Source organism: Anguilla anguilla, chromosome 2 (genome assembly GCF_013347855.1).
Source record: "Anguilla anguilla isolate fAngAng1 chromosome 2, fAngAng1.pri, whole genome shotgun sequence".
In the NCBI taxonomy this organism is placed as follows: domain Eukaryota; kingdom Metazoa; phylum Chordata; class Actinopteri; order Anguilliformes; family Anguillidae; genus Anguilla; species Anguilla anguilla.
In genome coordinates, this window is record NC_049202.1 from 60666956 (window position 1) to 60692714 (window position 25759).

The following is a 25759-nucleotide window of genomic DNA, read 5'->3' on the forward strand; positions in this document are numbered from 1 at the left end:
CCAGGCTTGGGGAGGGAACACAATTTTGACAGAGTGGGTATAAATAAGTGCTGTCCAGGGGGAGAGAGACACTTGGACCCGGTGGGAAAGATGCGTGTGGATGTGGTGTGGCTGGCCACCTTGGCTCTGTCTCTTCCTGCACTCTCATGTGCTGAACTGTGAGTATACCGCATGCAGATGCACACACACACACACTCTACTGTGATCATAGTCTGTCTGAGACAAACCACAGACGCGGCAGATCAACTGATAAATAGCCGTGCAGGCACCAGTGGGTGCCGTGGTAGTCAGGAAAGGTGAATGGGGACCACTTTTGCAAGTCTTCACAGGGACACTGCTAGTCGGAACATCAGTGGCAAATCTTCTTGACTCAATCCTACCTACATCAATGGTCAGAACAAGTTTATCATACAGCAGTGAAGCACAGTGTGATTAATAATCAGCTGGATTAGACATCAGAAGAACGAAGGTTCAATTTCCAGAGGAGAGGATTGTATCCTTTTAGCAAGACAATCGGAGAGTTTTTTTTATTTTAAATATGGCTATGGTAACTGGATGTCATTTATTCTGTGAGCTGCCCTGGGTGACAGTAACTGCCAAGCAAATTCAAAATGGCGGCTGGTAATCTTAACATTTAACCTGTTGTATATTTGTCGCCAGACTCCTTCCACTAAGCAGGGAACAGGGCAGAGATTTTATCATGCATGATGCATGCTTAAAACCAGAGAATGTACGAAGCCTGGGGTCACTGAATTGCACTGAGCAAACAAAAAGCCTAATGAACAACTGAGTGCGCAGTTCAGGCGGTTCTGTGAAGGTCCCTTTGTATGGGGGGAGGGGCTGTGCTTTTACAGTCCAATGACTTGAAAGATTGTCTGGGTGCATAAATCCTGGGTCAAAAAAACAAGATTACTCAATCATTTTTTGTTTGAAAATGCAATTTTGATTAGTTTAAAGTATTCCTACAAACAATTGTTTAGTATTTCAATAATATTTTATAATTCCCTGCGAAATGAGATATTGTACAAAGTTCCTTAAATGCTAGTTATTTAAAATAAAAATAAAACATTTTAAATGCTGTTACATTCAACAAATGTTCATCATTTTCCCATAATTATAGGTCAGAGGAAGTCAAGAAAGGCTGGCATAAAAGTTCAAGGAAAATTAAAATTTATGATTATTTAATAGAATGTTACATTACATTATTTTTTAATATACCTAAGAAATCCAACAAGCTTTGAAACCCAAATGTTTTAGCTAATTTTACTGTTGAATAATGCAAATGTAGGGGAAATATATGTTTTATATGTTAACATGAGTTTGTGTTTTAATTAAAATATGAAATAAGACCGGTTTGCGTTTGTTATAATTCCATACAGAGTGCACATGAGTATATGCGAGCAGTAACAGATCCATGAAATTAAATATGTAAATGTAAACTGTAAATGGTGTATGTCAAACATGTACAAACATATTCTATACCTATTTCAAAATCCAATGAATTGCTTTGTGTTTGCAAATGTTGTAAGTTAAAATAAATTAATTAAAATGCATTTGAAAGTACTATTTGAACACACATCTGACCCAGGTCTGGTGTGTGTGACTATGGAAACTGGAGTTGATGGTGGGATGGGATTTATTTTCTGACTGAACATTTTCGTTTGAATCCAGTCTGGTTGTTGACAGCAACTGTGCTTCTTCTGTCCAGCAGTTTCACAGACAGTGATGTGCTAAAAGAGGAACTGTTCAAATACTTTGTTTCTTACTTCCCTTGCCCCTCACCTTCTTCTGTTTTCACAGATTTGTTTTGACTGCACCAAACCTGCTTCGGGTGGGCAGTAAGGAGAACGTGTTTGTGGAAGTACAGGAGTATGTAGGACCAAACCTCAAAGTTGAAATTGTGGTGAAGAATTTTCCTGCCAAAAACAGGGAAATCTTCTCTACATCTGTGGATCTGAAGGCAGACAACAAGTTCCAGGCTCTACAGGAAATTCTGGTGGGTGCTCCCGTCAGTCACTTCTTAGAGGAGACCGGTGGACTTCCAAATCCCAGATAACACTTCCTGTGCAGAGCAGGCACTTACTGTCCCGCCAGTTTCTGTCATTTAGTGTACTTATTAAAAAATTTTTTAAAAATTAAAAAAAAAACTGCCCACTTTATAGAAACACAGAATATTTCACAAGAACACTCCTTTTGAATCCTCTCTAGGCTTACTTACTTTTTAACCATATTCTATGAGTATTCTTATTAGAAAATAGTTTAGCTCAAAATCTAGTTAATAACCGGTGTTCATTTTATACATATTTTTGCCTTGACATTCTAGATAATTTTTACAGATATTTCAGCAAGTTTTCGGGAATTTAAACTAGACGGTTGTTTTAGCTTGTGCTATAATTCACCATTTCAAGATGAAACGGCCTGTAACAATTTATGCTTCTATTTTAGATCCCTGAAGAATTTTTTGAAGAAGAGACGCGTTTGAAACAGTATGTCCACCTACACGCAAAATTTGGAAACAAGCAAGAATTGGAAAAAGTCATCATGGTCTCTTTCCAGTCTGGGTACATATTTGTACAGACAGATAAGAGCATCTATACTCCGATAGGCACAGGTACAGTAATATATCAACATGTACATGTAGGCAATTTTCAAAGTAGTTCAGATTCCATGTTTCCCCATTTCTTCTCCATGCATATGTATACTAACATATAAACCATAATGCACAGTTGATTAATCGGTTGATCGATGTTCTAGTTCTTTACAGGGTTTTTGCCTTGAACCCTGGACTGGAGCCAATCTCAAGTGGTGTTTCTGTGGAAATAATGGTAAGGCTTTAGTCTTTGCTGTCCTCCAAGCATGAATGCCCTCTTGATCACATGATTTCAGTCAGGACGACTCACATATTGAGATTAAATATTAATGAATATGCAATGCAAAAACAATTTATGTGGCGCTAAATGGATCTGATGTATGTACTTACATTACAGGTGCTTAGCAGCCACTCTTATCCAGGGCAACTTACAATTTTACTTATACATTTACATTGCATTCATTCATACAGCTGGATATTTACTGAAGCAATGCAGGTTAAGTACCTTGCACGTTGCACAAGGGTACAACAGCAGTGTCCAACCGGGGAACTGAACCAGTGACCTTTAGGTTACAAGACCAACTCCTTACCCATTATACTACACTGCCACCCCACTTCTGTGCATGGCACATCTCCCCTACTAACAGGGGAAATATCAGAACCCCCAGTAGTTAGAAGCAGACCCAAACAACAGGTGGTAGCTGGGGTGGTGGAGGGTGAGCGCAATTCTGTGAGCAGCAGCAAGCAAAGCATTCAAAGAGCAGCACAGGCAATGAGCAGCACTGGACGTTTGACTGTCAGTTTTAAACAGGCGCACCATTAGAGATGTGTGCATGTGATTGCTTAAGCATGAGTATATGTAAAGATGCGTGCATGTGATTGGTTGAGTGTGAGAACATGTAGTTGAGATGCTGAGGCTGACCAATGGTCAGCTGTAGCATGAGTTTCCTGGCTGAATTTCTTTGTGCATTTTTATTTATGTTCCAAGATTATATGAGTTATCAAAAATGACCTTTTGCTTATTTCCTATTCAGACTCCAGATGGAATCACAGTTCAGAAAGACATTGTGTATCCTGAAAATGGGGTCAAATCAGGACAGTACCAACTCCCAGAGATTGTCAGGTTTGTTTTGAGAGGCACCCAAATCTGCTTAGGTCATGTACTGACATGCCCTCTGCCATAATATCTAACATTCTCTATTGACAGTGTGGGGACCTGGAAGGTGGTATGCAGATTCCAGAGCACCCCACAAAAGAACTTTACTGCTGACTTCGAGGTGAAAGAATATGGTGAGATGAAAACCTGCTCCGAGTGTATTTGATTAGGCTAATATAGTGAACTCTCCAGGAATATTTGATAATTTTTATCTTTGGTTCCTCTAGTGCTTCCAAGTTTTGAGGTCAAGCTGTCACCAGAAAAATCTTTTTTCTACGTCAATGATGAGGAGCTATCTGTCAACATAATCGCCCGGTAGGACAATAAGCTTTTATATCATATATTCAAGAGAATATTTTTGACCAACCTGGCATTTACAAGTGACAAGTGATTTCAGTGACTGTTTGTAATTGTACATCATTCTGTCCTCAAGCTTCAAGTTTGTTTTCACAAAATGGTTGATGGGGGGTTCTTGTTCAGCCAATCTCGTGTCGGTTCCTGGGAAGTTATTCACTCCAGTTGTCTTACATGCAAAGTGAAGGCCTTCCTTTGTTTTGCTCTGCAGGTATCTGTATGGAAAGGATGTTTCAGGGAAGGCGTTTGTGGTTTTTGGCGTGCTGACAGAGGATGGTGAGAAGAAGAGTATTCCTGCCTCTCTGCAGAGAGTGAACGTTAGTACCTCCACTTTTCAGCCTCACCCTCTATTCTACATGAGCACCCCCAAACTCACCACTGACCCCCTTTCATGGCTGGTTTTGTGACCTGTGCTTTCTTTATAATTCAGGTTATCTCAGGAAAGGGAAAGGCCAAGCTAACAAGAGATCAAATCCAAAAGACCTTCCCAGACATTGGACGGCTGGTCAAGCAGTCCCTATATGTGTCTGTCAGTGTCCTGACAGACAGTGGTAAGGACCTTGCTCAATATTTTTGATTATTTGATTCTTAGTAAATAAAACCACAAAAAAAAGGTGTTTTGTCTAGTACACTTTTAGGCCTCTTTTTGTTGCGTATGTTGTTCTTGGGTCTTGTGTATGGAGTCATTTTTCTAACAAATGTCACAAATCTGTAGGATGGATTCACACATCTGTAACGGTTTTCTCAAACCTGTAGAATAAATGAATAGATGATAAGTCTGGAAATTAATATGAGAATACACACAATAGCACTTTCCAACTTGTACAAAAATGACTCAATAATTACAGCCTCTCAAATCAACTAGAGCAAAGACAACTTTTGCACCAAATTTTGTAGTGTACCAATTTGCAAACTTGTAAAATGGCATTCATAGTTGTGCTAATGAAATTGCTCTGGTGAGGAGGGTCCATGCATGTTCTTTCAGCTAATCAGAAGAGTGGACTGGGGATAACAATGTAATACCATTACTTTACTTTTAAGAAGTGAACCTGTTATCTACAGTCAAATCCTAAAATAAAAAACTCAAAAAGGCAATGAACTCACCCACAGAGAACCATCATGTTGGGTCATATTTCTACAGGGAACAATATAATGGATAACTAAATCAGAGTGTGCAGTGGAATCTAGGACAAGGTATTATCTCCATCCGCTTTGATTTAGGAATCTTGCTAACTTGCTAACATTCATTACAGAATCAGCAAGAATTGACTTAGCTACCAATAGAAATACCCCGTCCTAGATTCCTAATTATAACTACAGCTAACACTACTAAGAAATGACACCATGTACAGATTTGGGAAACCATTTACAGATTTGTGATTCCATTTACAGATTTGGGAAACCATTTCCAAATTTTTGAATCCATTGTACAGGCTTGTGAACTTTGCTTCAAAAAACTTCCATACCTGTGGTCCTTTATTTTAATCACCCTCTGCAACTGTGGACTGGACCATGTCTGAATTTCACTCAGCTTTCTGCAGGCTGCACTTTCCAATAGCAATGACTTGTTGGCGGGTGAACTGCACTGTTGCTCCATTCTGACTGCAATATCTACAGTATAACTGTATGAATACTGGAGTGATGTTCCTTCCTCTGTCAGGCAGTGAAATGGTGGAGGCAGAGAGAACGGGGATCCAGATAGTGACATCACCCTACACCATCCACTTCCAGAAGACCCCCACCTATTTTAAACCAGGAATGCCTTTTCAAGTTGTGGTATGTTATATTATAACCAGTTATTGAGTTTCTTTTATAATTGGTGCTGTTCCTTTTAAAGTTGTGTTGAACCCAATAAAAAGTATTTTTTACCTATAAATCCCTCATTTGTGAAAATGTCTGAATTTGGATTTCATATCATTATTGCTTTGTTTCCATTTTATGTGTTTTGAGAAAATTTGTGTTGTGTGTTATACAGTACTGTATATGTGTCTTGCTGGTTATACGTGTTAAGCAATAATAATTATTCCTTCAATGTTGCTGTAATAGGTCTATGTCACAAACCCAGATGACACTCCTGCTCAAGGCATTAATATTAAGGTGACACCAGGGGAAGTTTTGGGTTGGACACAGGAAAATGGGATCGCCAAGCTTACCATCAACACCCACGGGGGGGCAAACAATCTCCAAATCTATGTAAGCTCCATTCTCAAATCAATCGGAAGTAAATCTGTGGCTCATCTCTGCCCGATGCAGGTTCCTGAAAAAATAACTATTTCGGGAATCTGACTGGAATGTACAGAATGCCAAACGTGACTGCTGAGATATCTTCCAGCACTTAAGGAATTTACTATAATAGGTTGATTACATCACCTTCAATAATATGCCAGTTGCCATTCAATTACTTCTAATCAAAGAGAATATAACTGCTGTGGAATGTACAGTAATATGTTCAAGTTGATTCCCCCAAAACCATTGAGAAAAACTGAAATACTTCCTTCAGCATGAAAACAACATTGTCACAAATGAAGCTCTGGTGCTACTGTGATACTGTAGATTCGGGTTTGCCTCTTTGTCTCCAGGCGAAAACCGAATCTCCTGAACTGACTGATGAACGGCAAGCTGTCGCACATATGACAGCCCAACCGTACAGGACACAGTCGAGCTCAAATAACTACTTGCACATTAGCATCCAGGCAGCGGAACTGAAGATTGGAGATAACCTGCAAATCAACCTCAACCTTGGGAACAGCCCAGGTATCCAGGGTCAGGACAAGCAGTTCACGTACCTGGTATGTACCTGTCTGTATACTGCACATAGGTATTGTGCACCTGTCTGTAGTCTTCATACTTCACATACGTTCTGTGTACCTGTTTGTAGTCTTCATACTTCATATACCTGTCGAGTACATTTGTGTAGTCTTCATACTTCACATACGTGCTGTGTACCTGTTTGTAGTCTTACTTTGTCAGCACCTAAATCACCATATACCCTGCTGTTATAGAATGAGTGAAGCAAAGTGGGTGTGGGCTTGGTAAGTACTTGGACGGGAGACCTGCGAAAATCGGTGCTGGTGAGCAGGTGGGGTTGGCCTCTGAACTGAGTCAAAGCATTAAACATTTCTGTGCAGTGGCACACAGTGCTGCAGGAGATGCCAGCTTTCTGAAATGTCAACCTGAGGTCCGGACACCGTTGTCATTAAAGATCCTAGGGCAGAATAGGGGGGTTCCCTGATGTCCTGGACAAATTCATAACCTGGCCATGTGTAAGCATCCAGTTTAACTGGCTCTGTAATTTCCTCTCTCTCCACCTCAGCGGATGTGTAGTGAGTGTTCAGGTGTACAATAGCCGCCGCACAATGTTGGTGGACTTTCCTCATTTCACTGCAAAGTTACTTGAGATCATTAGATGAAAATGACTATATAAATTCAATCCACTATTACCTGTAGCTGTCTGCACCATTCGTGCTTCACAAGGTAGATGTGTTCACCTGTCTGTGTTGTTCCTGAACAGGTGCTGAACAAAGGGCAGCTTGTTCATGCAGCGAGATATCAAAGACTGAAAGGACAGTCGCTGGTGACCTTATCACTGCAAGTGACCAAAGACATGGTTCCCTCTTTCCGATTTGTGGCGTACTACCATGTGGGCCCGGAAGTGGTGTCAGACTCTGTGTGGGTGGACGTTAAGGACACCTGCATGGGAACGGTATGCCTGAAAGAATCACATTTAGATGTCAATCATAATGTTGAAATCCTGACTGCACCCCTCTCGTCCTCATGTGTGGCTGAGTCATGCAGAGTTACGGCTGGGCTATAGCTATGCAGAGTCAGAGGTGCATTCTGTCTGTCTGTGCCTACAGCTTAAAGTCGAATCCACAGTCAAGAAAGATATCTATGAGCCGCGTAAGCCCTTCAGCTTGACCATCACCGGTGACCCTGGGGCAAAGGTGGGCCTGGTGGCCGTGGACAAGGGTGTCTATGTCCTGAACAATAAGAACAGACTGACACAGACCAAGGTAAGGGAAGAAAATTTGTTGAACTTTTTTTACATTTCCCGTTTCTGTAAAAATTATGGAGGGATGAGCACCTTGTAAGTGGCGTTTGGGGCCGTACTGTGTATGCATGCTACTCTTGACTGACTTGAGCCTTTTCATATGTAGATCTGGGACATCGTTGAAAAGCATGATATTGGCTGTACGCCTGGGAGTGGTCCTGACAGCATGGGAGTTTTCTATGATGCTGGACTGGCGTTTCAAACCAAGCAAGCTGGGACCACATCTAGATCAGGTATGTTTTCAATTGTGCAAAGGTTTCTTAGCCTGTGAGGAGCACTGTTTTTATGGGTGTGCAGCACAAGGAGCATGTCTGTACATGTGGAAATGGTCCATTTTTGTGGTAAATCATTTTACAGTGTGCTGGTGTGTGTGTGTGTGTGTGTGCGTGCGTGTGTGTGAGTGTGTGTGCATGTATGAAATTACACTAGGTAGAGGTAATATTCTGCCCACCTTTGAACACAGACAAGCAGGAGATATTTTTATCATTACGTTTTCAAGAGGTTCCAAGGGTAGCACAGGTTGTCAATGTAATGCATAAAAAAAGGCATAGGCAATCAATAGTCAATTAATAAAATGTCTGCCATGACACTGTCAGTCTCATATAAGCATATGAACACTAACACATGAAACAAATGAAAATGCCTTTTCACTGTGTGTCCCCATGCAGACCCAGACTGCCCTGCACGCCCAAAGCGTCGGAGACGGCGCTCACTCACACTGGCAGACTTGAGACACACACTAGGTAAAAGCCTCTGCATCTGGGTCAATAAATGGGTCAAAAAGCCAACTTAGTATGTTAAAAACTAAGAGATTACATTTCTAAATACCAAGTCAATGTGTGCATTATGTATAAATCTAGAAATGCCTTTTTGTCTGTCGCTGTCGCTAAAGTTTTTAGTGCTGACAAGATTGTGTCTGAATATTGCTTTTCCATGCCTGGGGACACGCAAGTTCAGTCTGACGCTGAGTTGAGGTTTGGGTCACTATTCCTGTGAGGGAATTCTTGCCCTGTGTGTTTCTGGACCACAGTGCTGAATCTGGTACACTGTTTTTTTGCAGCTGCAAATTACACTGGATTGGAGAGGCAGTGCTGTGTGGATGGCATGAGAGAGAACCTGCGGGGGTTCACGTGTGAGAGACGCTCAAGTTACATCATTGACGGCCAAAAGTGCGTTGAAGCGTTCGTGCACTGCTGCTCAGTAGTGGAAAAGAAAACCCAAGAAGCCAGAGACGAAGATCTGCTACTTGCACGCAGTAAGATCTGCCGTCATCCTTAGCCCAATTCTCCAGGCTGGAGAATGGGACAAGGTTACACAATGGCTGCCGGATTTAGAGGGCCATCTCTGTTTTCGTTATGATCATCACAATGGCAGAGAGGCTGCTGCCTTTCCTTCTGACTGTTAAGATGAAATAATATCCTATAGAGACAGACAGACTAACGACAGACAGAGCACCATTAGAAGTTACCAAATGGGATCCGGTTAAACTTCAGTAGCTGGTTCCCATGTCAGTGCACAGAGTTTGTCCCAGGCCTCAGCTGATTATAACTTGCCTGTGATCTATTCGTATTTAGGTGAAGAGGATGGCGACTACACCAGCGATAGAGATATTGTGTCCCGCACACAGTTCCCTGAGAGTTGGCTATGGGAGGAGGTGACGTTACCAATGTGTGAAGGCAAACAGGGATGGTAAGAGCTCTCTGAGGAACAGTTACTTATTAACCTTGGGTCAGGCTAAAACCGTTATGAACAAATCTAGAAATGAGTTTTTTTATTATTATTATTATTATTATTATTATTATTATTATTATTTATAATAATAATAATAATAATAATAATAATAATAATAATAATAATAATAATAATAATAATAAATAATAATAATAATAATAATAATAATAATACTTCTTTTAAAAATGATTTCTCCCACAATGCATATGTCTAGCACCACTTTGTCAGGGCCCTACTCTCATTTATCTTCCATTTGTGCTTGTCTGCCTGTATCTGAAAAGTTTTGTCTGCGGGGTGTAACTATCTGTAATTGTTGTCTTGTACTCCAGCACGTCCACTTCAATCGAAAAGAAGAGTTTCCTGAAGGACTCAATCACCACGTGGGAATTCACCGCTATCAGCCTGTCCAAAGATCATGGTACCCCCCCCCCCCCCCCCCCCCCCCATCTGTCCTGAATACATACTGTAGTTCTTTTTTGGGGACTGTCAGTTACCATTTGGTTCAGGTTCAGTATAAACAGAAATACAGTCAACTCCATCAAAAATGGACCTCCAGAAAAAATTGCTAGGAATGATACGTATCGGACAAGGGACTGACCTCATCACAATCTTTAATTTCAGGTGTAATTGCAGTTTAAATGACTGGTCTCCAGTATTTATGTGTTTCATTGTATCAGATATTCACATGCAAACACACCCAAGAGATACAGTTCCAATGTTTATACTGTTATACCATGGTGTGACTTACCCTGTCCGCAGGAATCTGTGTGGCAGACCCTTTTGAAATGACGGTGAGGAAACACTTCTTCATTGACCTGAAGCTGCCCTATGCCGCAGTGCGTAATGAGCAGTTGGAAATTAAGGCGGTGCTTTACAACTACCTTGAGGAGCACATAAAGGTAAGACTTTAGTTCTGTGCTTTAGTCCTACCATCTGGAGAAGGATGCACCCTCAGCACAGGAGTCATGAGTTTCCCCTCCCTGCTGCAGGTTCGAGTGGAGCTGATGGAGACTGAGCAGGTGTGCAGCGCGGCCAGCAAGAAGAGGAAGTACCGCCTGCCAGAGGTGGAAATGGACCCCATGTCCTCACGTGCTGTCTCGTTTGTCATCATCCCGATGGCCCTGGGTTTGCACTCCATTGAGGTTAAAGCCGCCGTCTACGACTCCATCCAAACAGACGGTGTCAAGAAGGACCTTCTCGTGGTGGTCAGTGAAGTCCCTTCACCCTCTTCCTTCAAGATGTCACTTTCACCCACTATTCTCTGCTTATCTTGTCCTCACCTCCACCCAATAGCCTACTCCAATATTACATTACATTACAGGCATATAGGAGATGCTTTTATCCAGAGCAACTTACTCATCTTTTTACATAGCATTTACATTGTATCCATTTATACAGCTGGAAATATACTGAAGCAATGCAAGTGAAGTACCTTGCTCAAGGGTACAATGACAGTGTCCATTTTTCATGTGTTCTTTCAGCACTATAGCTAGTCCTAATCTTACTTTGAAGGGGGGATGTTGTGTATAATTATGAATGTTCAAAAGCATTCATATTAAGAGGATATATATTTATTTGCCAACATTTAATTTTACCAGGGTGATGTGAACATCTTGACCGCGTGGGCAAAAAAAAAATGTTATAAAAACTAAGAACTGTTTGAGGTGCTATGATGTAAGAGCTCTCCCGGCTGTTCCAAATGGCATATATCAACCTGGTATGACATATTATTAAAACATGTTATTGAAAAGATGTATACATTTTGGCCAGTGTTGTTTTTATATGGAATGATTCTTCTGTTAGTGCAACAATCAACTGTGTTATTTTATTTAAATTTTTTTAACCAGCTTGGGCAATTATTAGGCATATATTCCTATTTTCAAATACAATGTTTTTTGTAATACAATATTAAGTCTCACAAACCAAGATGGCTTACCAGAGGCTTAGGATATGCTGCCGAATTCATTTATTCTCACAATGTCTCACAGGCGGAAGGACTGCAAACCAAAAAGCAGGTTACCACCGTGGTCCTGAATCCATCGACCCATGGTAAGTTTCCGACCCAGCTCTGAGCACAACCTAGATGGGTTAGAATAAAGTATGAGACTGCTTTCCCTGTAAGATTTTGATCGTGTTCTGACCATGAAGAACAGACCGGCCAATTCCAACTGACCTACCTGTAAACTCAAGTGCAAGCTTCCTGGTATCTCACCCTGAGCATGACGCGGTGTGTGCAACTGCCCATTCAGGTGGCGTTCAGACGGAGAAGATTGAAGCCGTGAAGCTTACGTCCCAGGTGCCGGGCTCACCTGCACAGACCTACATCAGTGTGACAGGTAATGAGATATCACCTTTTCTTCTTTAAACAAAGGAATTTCCTCACATTTTTCAGTCCGGAATTCTTATGGAAATACTTGGTTTTTCGGGAGATAATCAGTATGAATGTAACTGCCAGTGTATGACGTCAGCGTAGCCCTGACTGTGCCGTCTACTTTGCTTGCACAGGGGAGCTGCTGAGCCAGACCATTCAGGCAGCCATCAGTGGAAAACCTATGGGCAGCCTCATACACCAGCCCGCAGGCTGTGGTGAGCAGAACATGATCGGCATTACTGGGCCTGTCATCGCCACACACTACCTGGACAAAACCGGTCAGTGGGAGCAAATTGGGCTAGATCGTCGGGCCGAAGCCATCAAGTTCATCACAATGGGTACGACACTGCAGATTCAGCAAACAACATGTAAAAAATACATTAAGACATAGAATATCTTGAGTCTATGTGAAATGTATCCAACATATGATCATCGCTTAATACAAGTAAAATACAAACTGCGATGTGTAAGAGCCATGGCATTAATCAGTTTACTTTAAGAAATTCTTGTGACAATCACATAGTTTTTTAGTGTACTCCTTTCAAGATGATCACTGTATCTCCCTCACAAAATAGGGAGTAAATTATTGGTGATGTGAAATTTTTTCTATTGTTTCTCTTTCATTTCAGGCTACACTCAGCAGCTGGCATATCGGAACAGTGAGGGTGCATACAGTGTTTGGAAAGACAAGCCGCCCAGCTCTTGGTGAGCAACTTCTCATTATTTCTGTCCAGTCTCACAACTACCATTATCCAATAGGGGTAGGGTATTTTATGATTTTCTCGATGCAATGGAAAGCTGATTTGTCCTTACGATCACTGGTGTACTCAAGTTGTTTCATTTTTTTTGTATGCCAAAAGCCAGTTTTACAGCAGCAGACCCGCTTAAAGGCATCACAGCATTTCTACTTTACACGGAATGCAAGGACAGGAAAGAGTGAATGAGTGCCTGGCTGCCTGTCTCCTTTCCAGTAATTATCAGGCATTTGTAGACTGATGGGCTACATACATCAATAAATATTTTATTTTGCTATTCTGGAAAATGGAACATAAAAATGGACAAATCTATGCTACATCTTAGAAATATTGACCTAATCATTACAAAAAGCTTTTCCATAATCCAATAGTTTTGTATCTCTCCTTTGCACTGCACTCAAGAGGACACAGAAGAACAATGTTAAAATATGAGAAACTGTAGAATATAAATAAAGTTAATCATCTCTTACACTTCACAGTGATTCAAACCAAAACAATTATCAAGTGCAGACTGTCAGCTTTAATTAGAGAGTACGTACATGCATATTGGATGATCTGTGTAGGAATTACAGCCCTATTTATACAATATATAGCCTCACTTTAGATGACCAAATGTAATTGGACAGTTGACTGCTCAGGTGTTTCTTGGCCAGCTGTGTGTTGCAGTCTTAGTTCATGCACAAGAATGCTTGCAGAAGGTCAACAGTCAATGTCTAGGTATGAAATTTACAATTGGAGTCTGTACCTGCTATATTGAAGGAAAATGCTAAAATATGAGGAACTGTAGATGTATGTGCCCAAGCACAATGAAGGTAGACTTTTGATAATGAAACAGTATTCACTCAATAGCAAACACGCTAATGACTAACGCTGCTGCTAGGATGCTATTGATAAAAGAACAAAACATATTTTTATGACATTTCACCATTTTAGCTAGGTTAGTGACATAACATTTAAATGTTCATGAGTGCCCTGCGCTGGGCAGGGCTTCTTTACTGCTTCCAATAGCCAACTGAACACCCCAGCTCCAGCTCCTGCTAGCGCATGGATTCCTTCATTACAAGGCAGAGAATTACTGGATAATAAATAGGAACTATTACATTTGAAAAGGGCTGCAGGGAAGAGGGCTAAATGTGAATACCCCACATATATGCATTGGCAAACAGCCTATACATAAAAACATGTGAGCCATAAATGCAGACACACACTGTGACTTTAGCAGTTCTGATTTATGTACTTAGTTTTGTATAATGTTTAGGCTATATAGTTTTCATCAGGCAAAAAAAAAAAAAATTGCCAGATTTTTGGTTACAGTTTTTCTGCGTGATTAACAGTCTGCTGGTGAGCTCTTCTGTACTTGAGTAAATCCCACCCCTGATATCCATTAGCATAAAAACTTTGACAGGCCTTCGAAACTCATTACTATGCATCCAAACAAATCACCAAAGAAATGAAAAACTCCTCCAGCAGATTCTTTGACATTCATACCTCACCCATTTAACTGGATATGTCGGTCCAAAGTGATTTAAAAGCAGCACATGGTTCAGTGCTTTGGTGTGGCGGTAACTCATGTGTCTCTCCAACAGGCTGACGGCGTACGTAGCCAAAATTTTTGGTCTGGCATACAACCTCATATTCATTGAAGAAGATGTGCTGTGCAGCGCCCTCAAATGGCTGGTCCTGAACTCACAGCAGCCAGATGGCATTTTCAAAGAGGTTGGCCAGGTCTACCACGGAGAGATGGTGGTATGTTACCATAAGCGACCTCCATCCGAATTGTGACTGCTATTCCATAAGTTATTTGGATATATTCAGATACTATATTGTGCAAAAAAGAAGACGTGATCACAGAACAACAGCATTAAATTAAAGTAAACTGCACTGTCTATTACTGCCAAACCTGGGTCAAATATGTATTTGTTTTGGACTCAAATACTTTTCTACGCTTTACTGATCTTGTCTGGTGTACTGGAACCAATGAAATACTCTCAAAAAGTGCAAATTCCACCTTCTGGTCATACTGGCAGGCTCAATTATACCAGGCAAGATCAATAGAGCGCAGAAAATTATTTGAATCCAAAATAAATATGTATTTGACCCAGGTCAAATCACTGCATAGAGACTCAGTTGCAACATAAACATGAATTAAGCAGTAACTGGTATCAGGGAAGTTAAAGTAGTATGGTAATCAACTTGTGACTAACCTCTGAGCCTGGATAGGTGATAGACAAGCAGATAGGGAATACAAGGTCCACTAAAGGCCAAAGATGTGAACCTTTCTGGTGTATCCCATTGTCTGCTATAAATTCATTGCGCTTTTTGGCACGCAGGGTGACGTGAAGGGGAAAGACAGTGATGCCTCAATGACAGCATTCGTCCTCATCGCCATGCAGGAGGCCCGTCACATCTGTGTGGAGAAAGTAAACGTGAGTGCACCATCACATCATGCCCAGGACCACTGGTGACAGACTCATCACAGCACACTGGGCAATGGCAGACAACAACGCAACTATGAGAAGTCAATAATGCCGAGAGAGAGAGAACAAAGCAGAAAAAACACAGACGCCCAATAACCAGTGTTACAGCATAAATTATAAGCCCAGACAAACTGAGTGGTACCTCTGCTATTGTCTCATTATGATGTCTTGCAAATATAGGCCCAACATTGGCCCCTTCTTGCAGTGGTAATCCTGTCCTACTATCTGGCCTTCATAATTGTCCCTCTGCCCCTCTGCCATTACTCCAGAGCCTGCCAGGCAGCATGAAGAAAGCCAGCGAGTTCCTGTCTGGCAGGATCCACAGCCTGACCAACCCCTACGCCGTGGCCCTCACTGCCTACGCTCTGAGCAATGACGGAAATCACCAGCTGGACATCCTGAACCGCTTCTCATCTGGTAAGAGAGTGGGTTGCCTGGCTCTCAGTTCTGTACTTCAACCAATCAAACAAACTGTCATTGTTAGAATATGATAATAAAGAACAGAGCAGAAGAGAAATTATGAAAAAGATAAATCCTGTCACTGCCATTGTCTTAGGTCAATGTTTAAGTACAGAGTTTACTACAGCATAAAGGCTTGCAGGTTTACAGCTTCTTGTAGTTCACCAGCTTAGTCATGATCACAGTCATAATCACAATATCAGCACGAGTCACTGCATCCAGCTCCTTCACAAGCACCACCCTTTTCAGGTATTTCTGCCTAGTGACCCGATAACCACAGTTAGACACAAGTTTGATTTGAACTCCTGGGACCTCATGCATAAAACAGTCATGTGCACAGATTTCATAATAAATTAGGCATACACCATGCATGCCAATGTTGAGATTTATAAACCTTGAAAATGTCGCGAAAGTGTGCATACCTCTACACAAGCTCCAGACCACACGCATGAACTATTCCTGATATTATGTCCCATTCCTTCAAAAGCCATGATATTTGAAGAGCATAAAATGTGTACAAATGGCATAGTGTAAACACATCAGTTCTGTTGTTTAAAAGTGACAGCAAAAGGTGAATAATATAGGCAAAATTCCAACGGCATTAATGCCTACATGCAATTAATAAGGGAGGTATTAACATTCATAAACACAGTACAATAATTAAAAGGCACCTCCTGAAATGTAGGCTAACATTCACATTAATAATTGAGATAAGACATTAAAACATTGTGTTAACTACGGACATGACTATAAAAACCTATGTGAGCTATTCACATTCGAAGGACCATGCTGCACTAACACTGTTGGAAGACCTCAGGAACAGAGCGATAGACCACGTGCGTGTTTTACAGGGCCCGGCCACATTTCCTTGCACATGAGGAGGAATAGCCGTTTCATCGTCATGTGCAAGGAACGAGTCGATATTGTTCACCCAGCGCCGTCCTGGCACAGCTTGCTATGCAACATATTTTGTTTTGCTTGATATAGTACTGCTAATGGAACAAAACAATAGTTACGCTCTTTTTTACTTGCTTTTTTGCCATTGTGTTTTCTTAGATTTTACTAAAATTACAATTGTGATATATAGCAGCGTTTTACTGCCATTTCCAAGCCATTTAAGTAGTGAAATAAGATGTATGAGGCCACCATATAGCCTAAGGATAAATGAGAGCATTCACTGGGTGGGTCATAAAGCTCATTCACAATATTTATTTATAAATTAAACATGCATATGTGTGTGATTTACAAAACCTTTTTTCAGTTGTGCGCACATTTTATGAATCATGCATGTGCATTTTTTAACTGGTCGTACGATTACATTTTGGATAAAATCCACACAAATTCCATTAATGAGGCCCCTGGTTTTGTCCTTGAGGCAGGAGTAATCCCACTTATTCAGAGATGTTATAAATCGAGGAGGGACTGGGTCACATTAAATTTGGGTAGTTCTTTGCAAATATCCACCCCTAAAGCCCTATGTTTTACACATTGGCAAACTTTTAGATAGGCTTCAAATCCCTGTCTCTCAGAATTTCTAGTCAGTTTCTTTTGTCAGACTAATTTCCTCTCTATGCCCTTTACAGTGCCAACATGACCTGGCTGCCTTATCTTTTAACTTCTATTCACATATGACACTGCATTCACATCATGTTACACACAGATAACCATGCTATAATGCATACAAATATCCAGAGATCCATCAGTGGTCTGTTTATTCTAAATGATCTGATATTTAATCTGATATTTTCAGTTACCTATGCTGTCAAGCAATACCTTGTTGTACAGACTGCACATCTTATCCACAATCTAACTTTTCAACATATCAAAATAAGTCTAGCATTGAACACATAAAACAGTTCAAAACCCTCAACTTGGCAGTGACTGAACAGACCTTCTTACAAAATACTAAAGCATGCAGTGGATTTCAATGTTACTTACAATATTCTTTCATATCACACTTATTGCTAAAATAACGGTAAACTGATTTGCTGTTGCAGGAAGAACACACTGGCCAGTACCCGCGAGTCACTTTTTCACCCTGGAGGCCACTGGTTATGCACTGATGGCCCTGGTCAACGCCAAGAAGTATGACCAGGCTGGAGAGGTCGTTCAATGGTTGACAGAAAGGCAATTCTATGGAGGGGGTCATGGGTCCACCCAGGTAATCAATTATGACAGGTCCAGTTTTTCTCTGCTCTCTCTATTTATGATGGGCAGACATTAAATTCTGCAAGACTTTCAGTTTTTAGATTTAGAGAATCCTTGTTGTTACTTATTGGTGTACTAAGTAGAATTCTGCATATAATTCTGCACAGATTCCCTGACCTTAAGATCACCTTATTGGGTAGTCTCTTTACCTGTGTTAAATTCAGCCAGTCCACGGACTGCATAGAATTGAGTCTAATCACAATTTTGTGTGGCACAACACTCTAAAACAGTTAAACCTTCTCTGGTATCATAATAGATTGACAGTTTGTAGAGTGCTAGTGATGACAAACTCTATAGCTATTCAGGACTCTACTGCACTGATAACAGGACCACACAAACCACATCAGCTAACCCTTGCTGTTGTCCACAGGCCACCATCGTAGTCTTCCAGGCTGTGGCTAGGTACATGACAGAAATATCTGATGTGAAGGACGTCGACCTGCAAGTAAGCCTTGATGTGGCTGGCCGCTCAAAGCCAATCAAGTGGTCCTACAACAAGGACAATATTCACCTCACCCGCTCAGAGAAGGTGGGTCTGACAGAAGGAGCCTGAATGACAGGCACACATAGAGAAATAGTGGAAGAGTACAGATATGGGGAGATAGAATGTGATGGAGAGATTGATTTTGTGACAGAATTTGAAGGACAGTGAAGACAGACAATGAGAGAGAAACTGAGTTAGGTTTTCCATCAGGGACAGCAGCTACCTCATTTGTTTGGAGAATGTGAGCCAGAGAATGAGAAGAATGGGGGAGGGAGACAAAAATAGAATTGGAGAAAGGAAGAAAGTGTGAAAGAGCAATAAAGAGAAAATATAATGAAGAGGAGAGCAAGAAAAATTTGTTTGGGGAAGTAATAAAAGAACGTGAAAGAAAATCAGACAGAAACGAGAGACATGAGGCTGATAGGGTCAGGACTAAGACTCTTCAGGAATTCAGTACAAAAGTACTAAGTACTAAGTACTAAGTGAACCCATGTGCAAAATACAAGACTCTTGGGTCAGTATGTGAAGCTTGTGCTTTTGTCTTCAGACAAGGATTGATCAAGACCTGACTGTCACTGCCAAAGGAACTGGTCAAGGAACCATGTCGGTAAGTTCCATATTAACCTGCCAGTCAACAAGAAACTTGAGAAGCAAGTCTTTTTCACTTTCTAAAATAACATACTTTTCTGATGACAACTACATGCATTGCATGAAAACATCTGTAGAAGGGTAAATGTGTTTCAAAAGAAAATAATCAGAGCTGTGTTTGGGTCATATAAGCCTTTGGCAGAGGTTTGCCAGGGAAGAGATTAGATATGCCACAGGGATATCATAAAGGACAGTCAGATAGGAAATGATGACATGGTAGAAAAATCCCAAAAAACTGAAATAATGAGGCCAGCCACAGGCACACACCCAAGCTTCACCCAGAACTGGATACATACTCTGTAGCAGAGTAAGCCTCCTTTTCAACAAAGACACAAATTAAACTTAAATTAATTAATTCAAATGTCTTCATAAAACATGACATTTTTCAGGTCATGAATTGAAGCACAATCCATTTCCTGAATTGAATTGAAAGTGAACTGATTCCAACCCTGTTCTCATCATTTGCCCTTTAAAATATGAGCAAATGATACTTTAAATGTGAGTTTTTTTCCCCACTATTAATGTAAATGTCCTGCATTTATATAGCGCTTTTATCCAAAGCGCTTTACAATTTTATGCCTCTCATTCGCCAGAGCAGTTAGGGATTAGGGGTTAGGTGTCTTGCTCAAGGACACTTCGACATGCCCAGGGCGGGGTTTGAACCGGCAACCCTCCGACTGCCAGACAATTGGTCTTACCTCCTGAGCTATGTCGCCCCACTATTACAATGTAGTAATTAATTTTTTGTAAATCCCAGTGCACAAGTCCCTCTGTTCAGCATGGATATGTATTATGATATGATTATACTTGTCAGAGTGGCATAATCTGCAGTCTGAATACGGTCTGATGGCTATGTCACAGGTGGTGACCATATACAACGCTTTACCTGAAGCGAAGAAAGAAGACTGCAAGAAGTTTGATTTGAAGGTTACGCTAGACAAGGAAAAAAAAGGTACAGTATATTGGGCACTAAATGAAAACTGTTCTGTAAATAAACAGAACTTTTGCCTGAATATATAGGCTGTGTCCCAATAAGAAATCAGCTACCTTAGAAGGCAGCATTTGAAGGCAGCATTTTCACTATTTTCACAGTTCTTCCACATTTGTCCTTCATAGGCATGTCCCAAACCGAAGGCAGGCATCAAATAATGCGTCCTACTAAGGTGCCTTATTTTGGTAAAATTGTAAGGCAACATCTGATGCATCCTTCAGCTAGAAGGATATCCCATCAGTCTTTGTGATTTCCTCAGACTTTGCACTTCCATTAAATCAATGGCAGCTCAAACCAGAGAAGGGGTGGAAACTTTATTATTTGTTGCAGTCACAGCTAATAGTCCATTTGAATTATTTAATACACTGGAATAATGTATTTGTGGATTTTAAGCCTTAGTCAGTTTCACCTGAACTAGCCCGCTAACTTTCTAGTAATCACGTTACTTCCCAATAGAACACCGTAGCTAGCTAGCCAACTTGGCTTACATACAGCGAATAACTGAAATCATGGAAATCATGAAATCTGGTTAAAACCAAAAAAAGTAGCTGAACTAGTGGCTAGTTATGTAGTTAGCTAAACATAAAACTAATTTTGTTTTCCCTTAAATAGAGAATCAGAACAATTATAGCTACAACGACAGAATCTGTATATTATTCGCGTTGTCGCAGTTGGTTTTGTGAACTCTCTGTGACGCCATTCTGCTTTCAAAGTGCATCCCAAATTTGTTGCCTTTTGAGATTCCTGTACAGTTAAGACGCTACCTTCAGAGGGAGCTGCCTTCGATGCAGACAGTGAGGCAGCTGGCTTCGTATTGGAACACAGCCATAGTTTTGAATATCACCTTCCGGAAATACTTCACATTTTTAGCTGCAACCGCAGCTCTATAGCTCTGTCTGTCGGTCAGTCGGTTAGTCGGTTAGTTAGTTGGTCCACAAAAGTGTCCCACCCTGTAGCGGCCACAGTTTTCGCCCCAGGAAGCTGAAATTTGGCATGGAGGTTGGTCATGACCGAAGGTAGAGCTGAGTAACTTTCAGGCCGATTGACCAAGATGGGCGTAGCCTATCACAAAAAGGCGAATATCTCCCGAATGGATTCACAGATTTGCACAAGATTTTGTGGAAAGGTTGGTCTTGAGCCAAAAAAGAGGTCACGTGTTTGTGTGAGGGCGTGTGCGTGGATGCCTGCACACATGGATGCGCGAGTGCGGTCGCAGCTATTGCGGATTCACTCTTGTTTAATTGTGCTTAGTAAGATTTGTTGTTTTACAGCGACTGACGAAAACGCTTTGGAAACATGGAAACTCACAATTGATATGCTGTAAGTAGAAATGTTTTTTTGGTCACAAACCTTGAAATCCAAAAGCTATACAACCAGCTCTAAATAGCATAACTAATTGATATTTAAGTACATTTCTGAAATTCCTGTGTTATTCCCAGGTACCTATCCAACAGCGATGCCACCATGTCTATTCTGGATATTACTTTGCTCACAGGCTTCATTGCAGATAAGAAGGACCTTGAGACGGTGAGGAAAGATACCGGGTCCATCACTGCAGACAGTGATAGTGCTTATTATTTAACCATTTGAACAAGATTCTCCTGAAATCTGTTACTATTATTATTATTAAATAATTCACAAGTGGCTACGATGCATTAAAAAAAAAAAAAAAATTTTATACAGCTGTAAATCATAATTTATGCTACCATATCATAACCATAACTTTGGCACACTGACTGACTGAATGACCCTTCTCACATGGCCTTATTTTGTATTGACTCCAACAGTTAACCACAGGAAGAGACAGATACGTCCAGAAGGTTGAGACTGACAAACAACTTTCAGAGAAGGGCTCCCTTATTCTCTACCTGGACAAGGTGTGCAAATGTATTCCTCTGGCCTTGATGAAAAAGCACTTGAATTTGGTCTGCCTGGACCTGTTGAATATGGCTTGTTGCTAAGAGTCTGACAAAGTCTTTTGCTACCTCTCTCTCTCTCTCTCACTCTCGCTCTGTCTCTCTTTCCACAGGTTTCCCATCAGCTGCCTGACAGAGTGGCCTTCAAGATACATAAGATAAACAATGTGGGTCTGCTTCAGCCAGCTGCAGTTACTCTGTATGAGTATTACTCCATGGGTGAGTTCAGATCTTCACTGCTGGTAAAGAGGTCTTCATAGCCTCTGCCCATGTCATACATCAGCAGCCAGAATGAAAAACCAAACCATTGTTCATTACAGAAAACCGCTGTATGAAGTTTTATCACCCGGAGAAGAAGAACGGGACCCTGAACAGGATCTGCCATGAGGATGTGTGCCGCTGTGCAGAAGGTAGATTTTGCACATCCATCAGGCATGAAGTGATGTCACAGAGAAGGCCAGCATGATGTGTGCTCATTCGTATTTCTCTACTGTTCACAGAAAACTGCAGCTACCAGAGGAAACAGGGAGCTGAAGAAATGGACCGTGTGACTACTGCCTGTTCAGCTGGCATGGATTACGGTATGGCCGCCTGCAAGAAGAAGCTAATCTACAGTGTTTCATTCGCAGATGTACATTTGACGTGTAGTGGAGAGAAAGGTGCACTGGTTGCTTCAAGTGCTAAACAATTAAACAGTTTTGTATTTCATGTAAACTGACTGTGTCAATGTTCTGCAGTGTATAAAGTCAGAGTGGTCAACGCTGATCTGACTTACACCATCGACCGCTTCACTGTCCTTGTGGAGGATGTCATCAAAGAAGGTAAAGTCTTACTACTGGAGTGTTGCATTTCCATTTCTACCAAAGGCTCTGCCTTCCCTCAGTTGATGAGCTTAAGGTTAGCACGTAGTGGATTTAAAAAATGTTTAAGCCAGAAGCAAGAATTAAAATATGATTGCACCATTTACAATCTCATGTGGGTATTTATAGATACGATGAGGTCTGGACCTTTAAATTTGCCGTTTGTTTATTTCTGGAGGAAATTTGAGCAACACAGAGCAATTATTTAGTAATTACACTAATACTCATTGTAATTATGTTTCTCCAGGCACTGACTCGGCGGTAAAGGGGAAACAGCGTACATTTATGGCCCATCCCTATTGCAGAGAGAGTATAGCTCTAAGAGAAGAAAAAACCTACCTGATCATGGGCAAGTCTGACGACCTCATCAAAGATAAGGACGGGTGAGTTCTAGTTGCCTGTTGATTTGTCTTTCTTTCGGTTGTGCATATTTGAGTGCGTCACTGCATTATCAGTGAGAGTAACACTGATTTTCTCCACTACTCAACATCGCTCTGGATAAGAGTATCTTCCATGTGATTGTTATATAATGTAATATTGTTCAGTAGCCTTCCTTAAGTCTACAAATTTAAATTAAATTATTCAAATTCTTTCTTTAGGCTGTGTGTCCATGATGGTTTGTGTCACTATGACTGTGTGTGCATGATGGTGTGAGTTAATACGTGTACAAGTCCTCACTGGTGTGTCCCTTCTTTCAGGATGATGTACATGCTGGGTGAAGGAACCTGGATTGAATACTGGCCGACCGAGCCGGAGTGTCAGCAGCCAGCATTCCGTGAACCCTGTCTGGGCATCAAGGAAGCCACAGCAGACCTAGTCACATACGGATGCCCCACATAAACTTGCGTCAACTTTTTTTTGTTTGTTTTATATATATTTGAAATTTATCCTAAATGTGTTCCATTTACATTTATAAATTCAATTTGATATTGTTCCCTCCACGGTGTACATAAAACAAAAACAATATGAAGCATTCAGCAACCGGTAAACACAGAGCTCCCCCAGAGTTTGTGATTTATTTTCATTTAAGCTTAGCCAGTGGACAATTCCACCCCGCAGCCGTTTCTATGTCTGTTTAAAATGTCACAGAATCACCGGGCTGTCTTATCTTGTGACTCATGTAACCGAATTCTGTCTCTGTTACCCAATTTACACTATCACAATAAATTGTATTCTTGCATATCTGGTGAAACCGTAAAGTAAAAGTCTTTGCTTAAATTCAATCCATATGTGGGATTTTTTTTAAATTGTAATAATCTTACTATACCTTGTCTCATTTTTTAAGTAATTAAATGTACCCTTTGAAAATTATGTCAGGCACATCAAAATGAGTCTTGTAAGTTGGCATTTTAGTTCCCACCCTGCATTTTGTGCAGATTTCATTAGCAATGAACTACAGAAACTTTAGGCAAGGGAAACAGAAATGAATGCGTAGGCTTTCAAGTTTAAAACTGTTATATTGATTTGAAAATGGCTCAACTGAAGAAAGAAAAGTTTTATCTGCATTTATTTTAGCATTATATTGTCATGTTGGTTATTATAGGTCTACAATATTTTACTGTGAGTGTTTATCTTATTGTCAGCATATAACAATTTCACTGCTGAATTAACGTAGAGAACTGTCAAACTGCTAAGTATTGTCCACATTGCACAGACAAGCCAGTTAAATAACAAACAAGCTCTCGTGTTAAATAACGACATACTTTACATCTAAAGTAAATTATTTTTATTTTCCAGTTTTATACATTACAACAAATTATTTGCCTTTATTTTGTGAATTAATGGACCCTTGAAATGCAAGAAAGTGATAGCACAGAGTCTTTAACAACTCTTAAACGACTAGCATTTGAATGTAAACCCCAGCATGCTCCTACAAAGCCTAACCAAATTTCACAGTCTGCCCAACTAACCACATTCCACACAGCTAACTGGTTGCACATCTCTTGCATTCTCTGCCAACTCTGTTCATCACTCTAAAGGAGAATTTGACTTCATAAATCACATAGCTGATCAAATAAAATGTTCCTGAGCAAGTGAATTATGTCACCACATGGTGTATATAGTTTAATGACATACTGGAGTGATAAGGCATAGTGTGTGTGTAGGGTTCCATTGTTCCCTTAAGTACTAGAATTCTTCATGGGTTCAAAAAGTTGTACTCAACCCAAATTGGACCTGTGGATTTCCTATCTGAACACAACATGAATTAATTACATTTATTTTATATACGCTTTTATGCAAAGCAAAGTACAATAAATGCATACTAAAGGTCATTGGAACATCTACAAAACACAGGTCCGATAAGGTACAATACTCATTTTGTAGTTATTCATAGCTATGAACACATTACAGTCCAGTTCACACAGTGAACATTACTCTCACCTAACCTATGCTAAGTCAAACTACGAGGCACATTTTATGTGAAATGTTTGCATTTGCCGAAAGCCTCAAAAGACAGGAAATTAAATTGATCGGCCATAATGCTAACATCAGCTTGCTGTCCATCAAGGTCTATCAGCACAGATTTTTGACAACTTCTACAGCCCAGTATATGTCCACCATACATCAAATAACATGTACTCACTGGCCAAATTGCTTAAAATTCAAACATTCTCAAGGAGCACAGCAGCCAGCTTCACTCTTACTAGAAAAATGAATGAAACACATTGGTAACACAATTTAAATACACAAAACAAATTGTGAAAGGG

General features: G+C 40.6%; 1 protein-coding gene across 2 annotated transcripts; it reads left to right on the plus strand.

Annotated features, from left to right (window-relative positions):
• On the plus strand, positions 1–24274 carry LOC118220715 (complement C3-like). Of its 2 annotated transcripts, none has more exons than XM_035404846.1 (41): positions 1–158; positions 1801–1996; positions 2446–2611; positions 2755–2825; positions 3625–3713; positions 3798–3880; positions 3974–4061; positions 4312–4417; positions 4531–4651; positions 5761–5876; positions 6147–6293; positions 6680–6889; positions 7612–7803; positions 7958–8113; positions 8258–8384; positions 8820–8894; positions 9212–9406; positions 9726–9840; positions 10212–10300; positions 10642–10781; positions 10872–11087; positions 11871–11931; positions 12132–12218; positions 12388–12591; positions 12883–12958; positions 14595–14754; positions 15339–15434; positions 15755–15902; positions 17942–18105; positions 18523–18681; positions 19184–19243; positions 20146–20236; positions 21547–21595; positions 21715–21802; positions 22063–22152; positions 22305–22410; positions 22512–22601; positions 22692–22772; positions 22929–23012; positions 23299–23434; positions 23750–24274. In XM_035404846.1, the coding sequence occupies exons 1-41, from the start codon at positions 91–93 to the stop codon at positions 23889–23891; spliced, it is 4938 nt and encodes a 1645-aa protein (XP_035260737.1). In that variant the 5' UTR covers positions 1–90; the 3' UTR covers positions 23892–24274. The 2 variants fall into 2 exon arrangements, with proteins under 2 accessions (XP_035260737.1, XP_035260736.1); XM_035404845.1 differs by having other exon boundaries at positions 20146–20235; positions 21543–21595.
• Positions 24275–25759: the final 1485 nt, after the last annotated feature.

Excerpts from the sequence above, each read along its gene's own strand:
- LOC118220715 (XM_035404845.1), top strand. The coding sequence starts at position 91 with ATGCGTGTGGATGTGGTGTGGCTGGCCACCTTGGCTCTGTCTCTTCCT. Across the intron at positions 11,088-11,870 it reads AGAAGGACCTTCTCGTGGTG|GCGGAAGGACTGCAAACCAA; the intron begins GTCAGTGAAGTC and ends AATGTCTCACAG. Across the intron at positions 22,602-22,691 it reads TGTGTGCCGCTGTGCAGAAG|AAAACTGCAGCTACCAGAGG; the intron begins GTAGATTTTGCA and ends TACTGTTCACAG.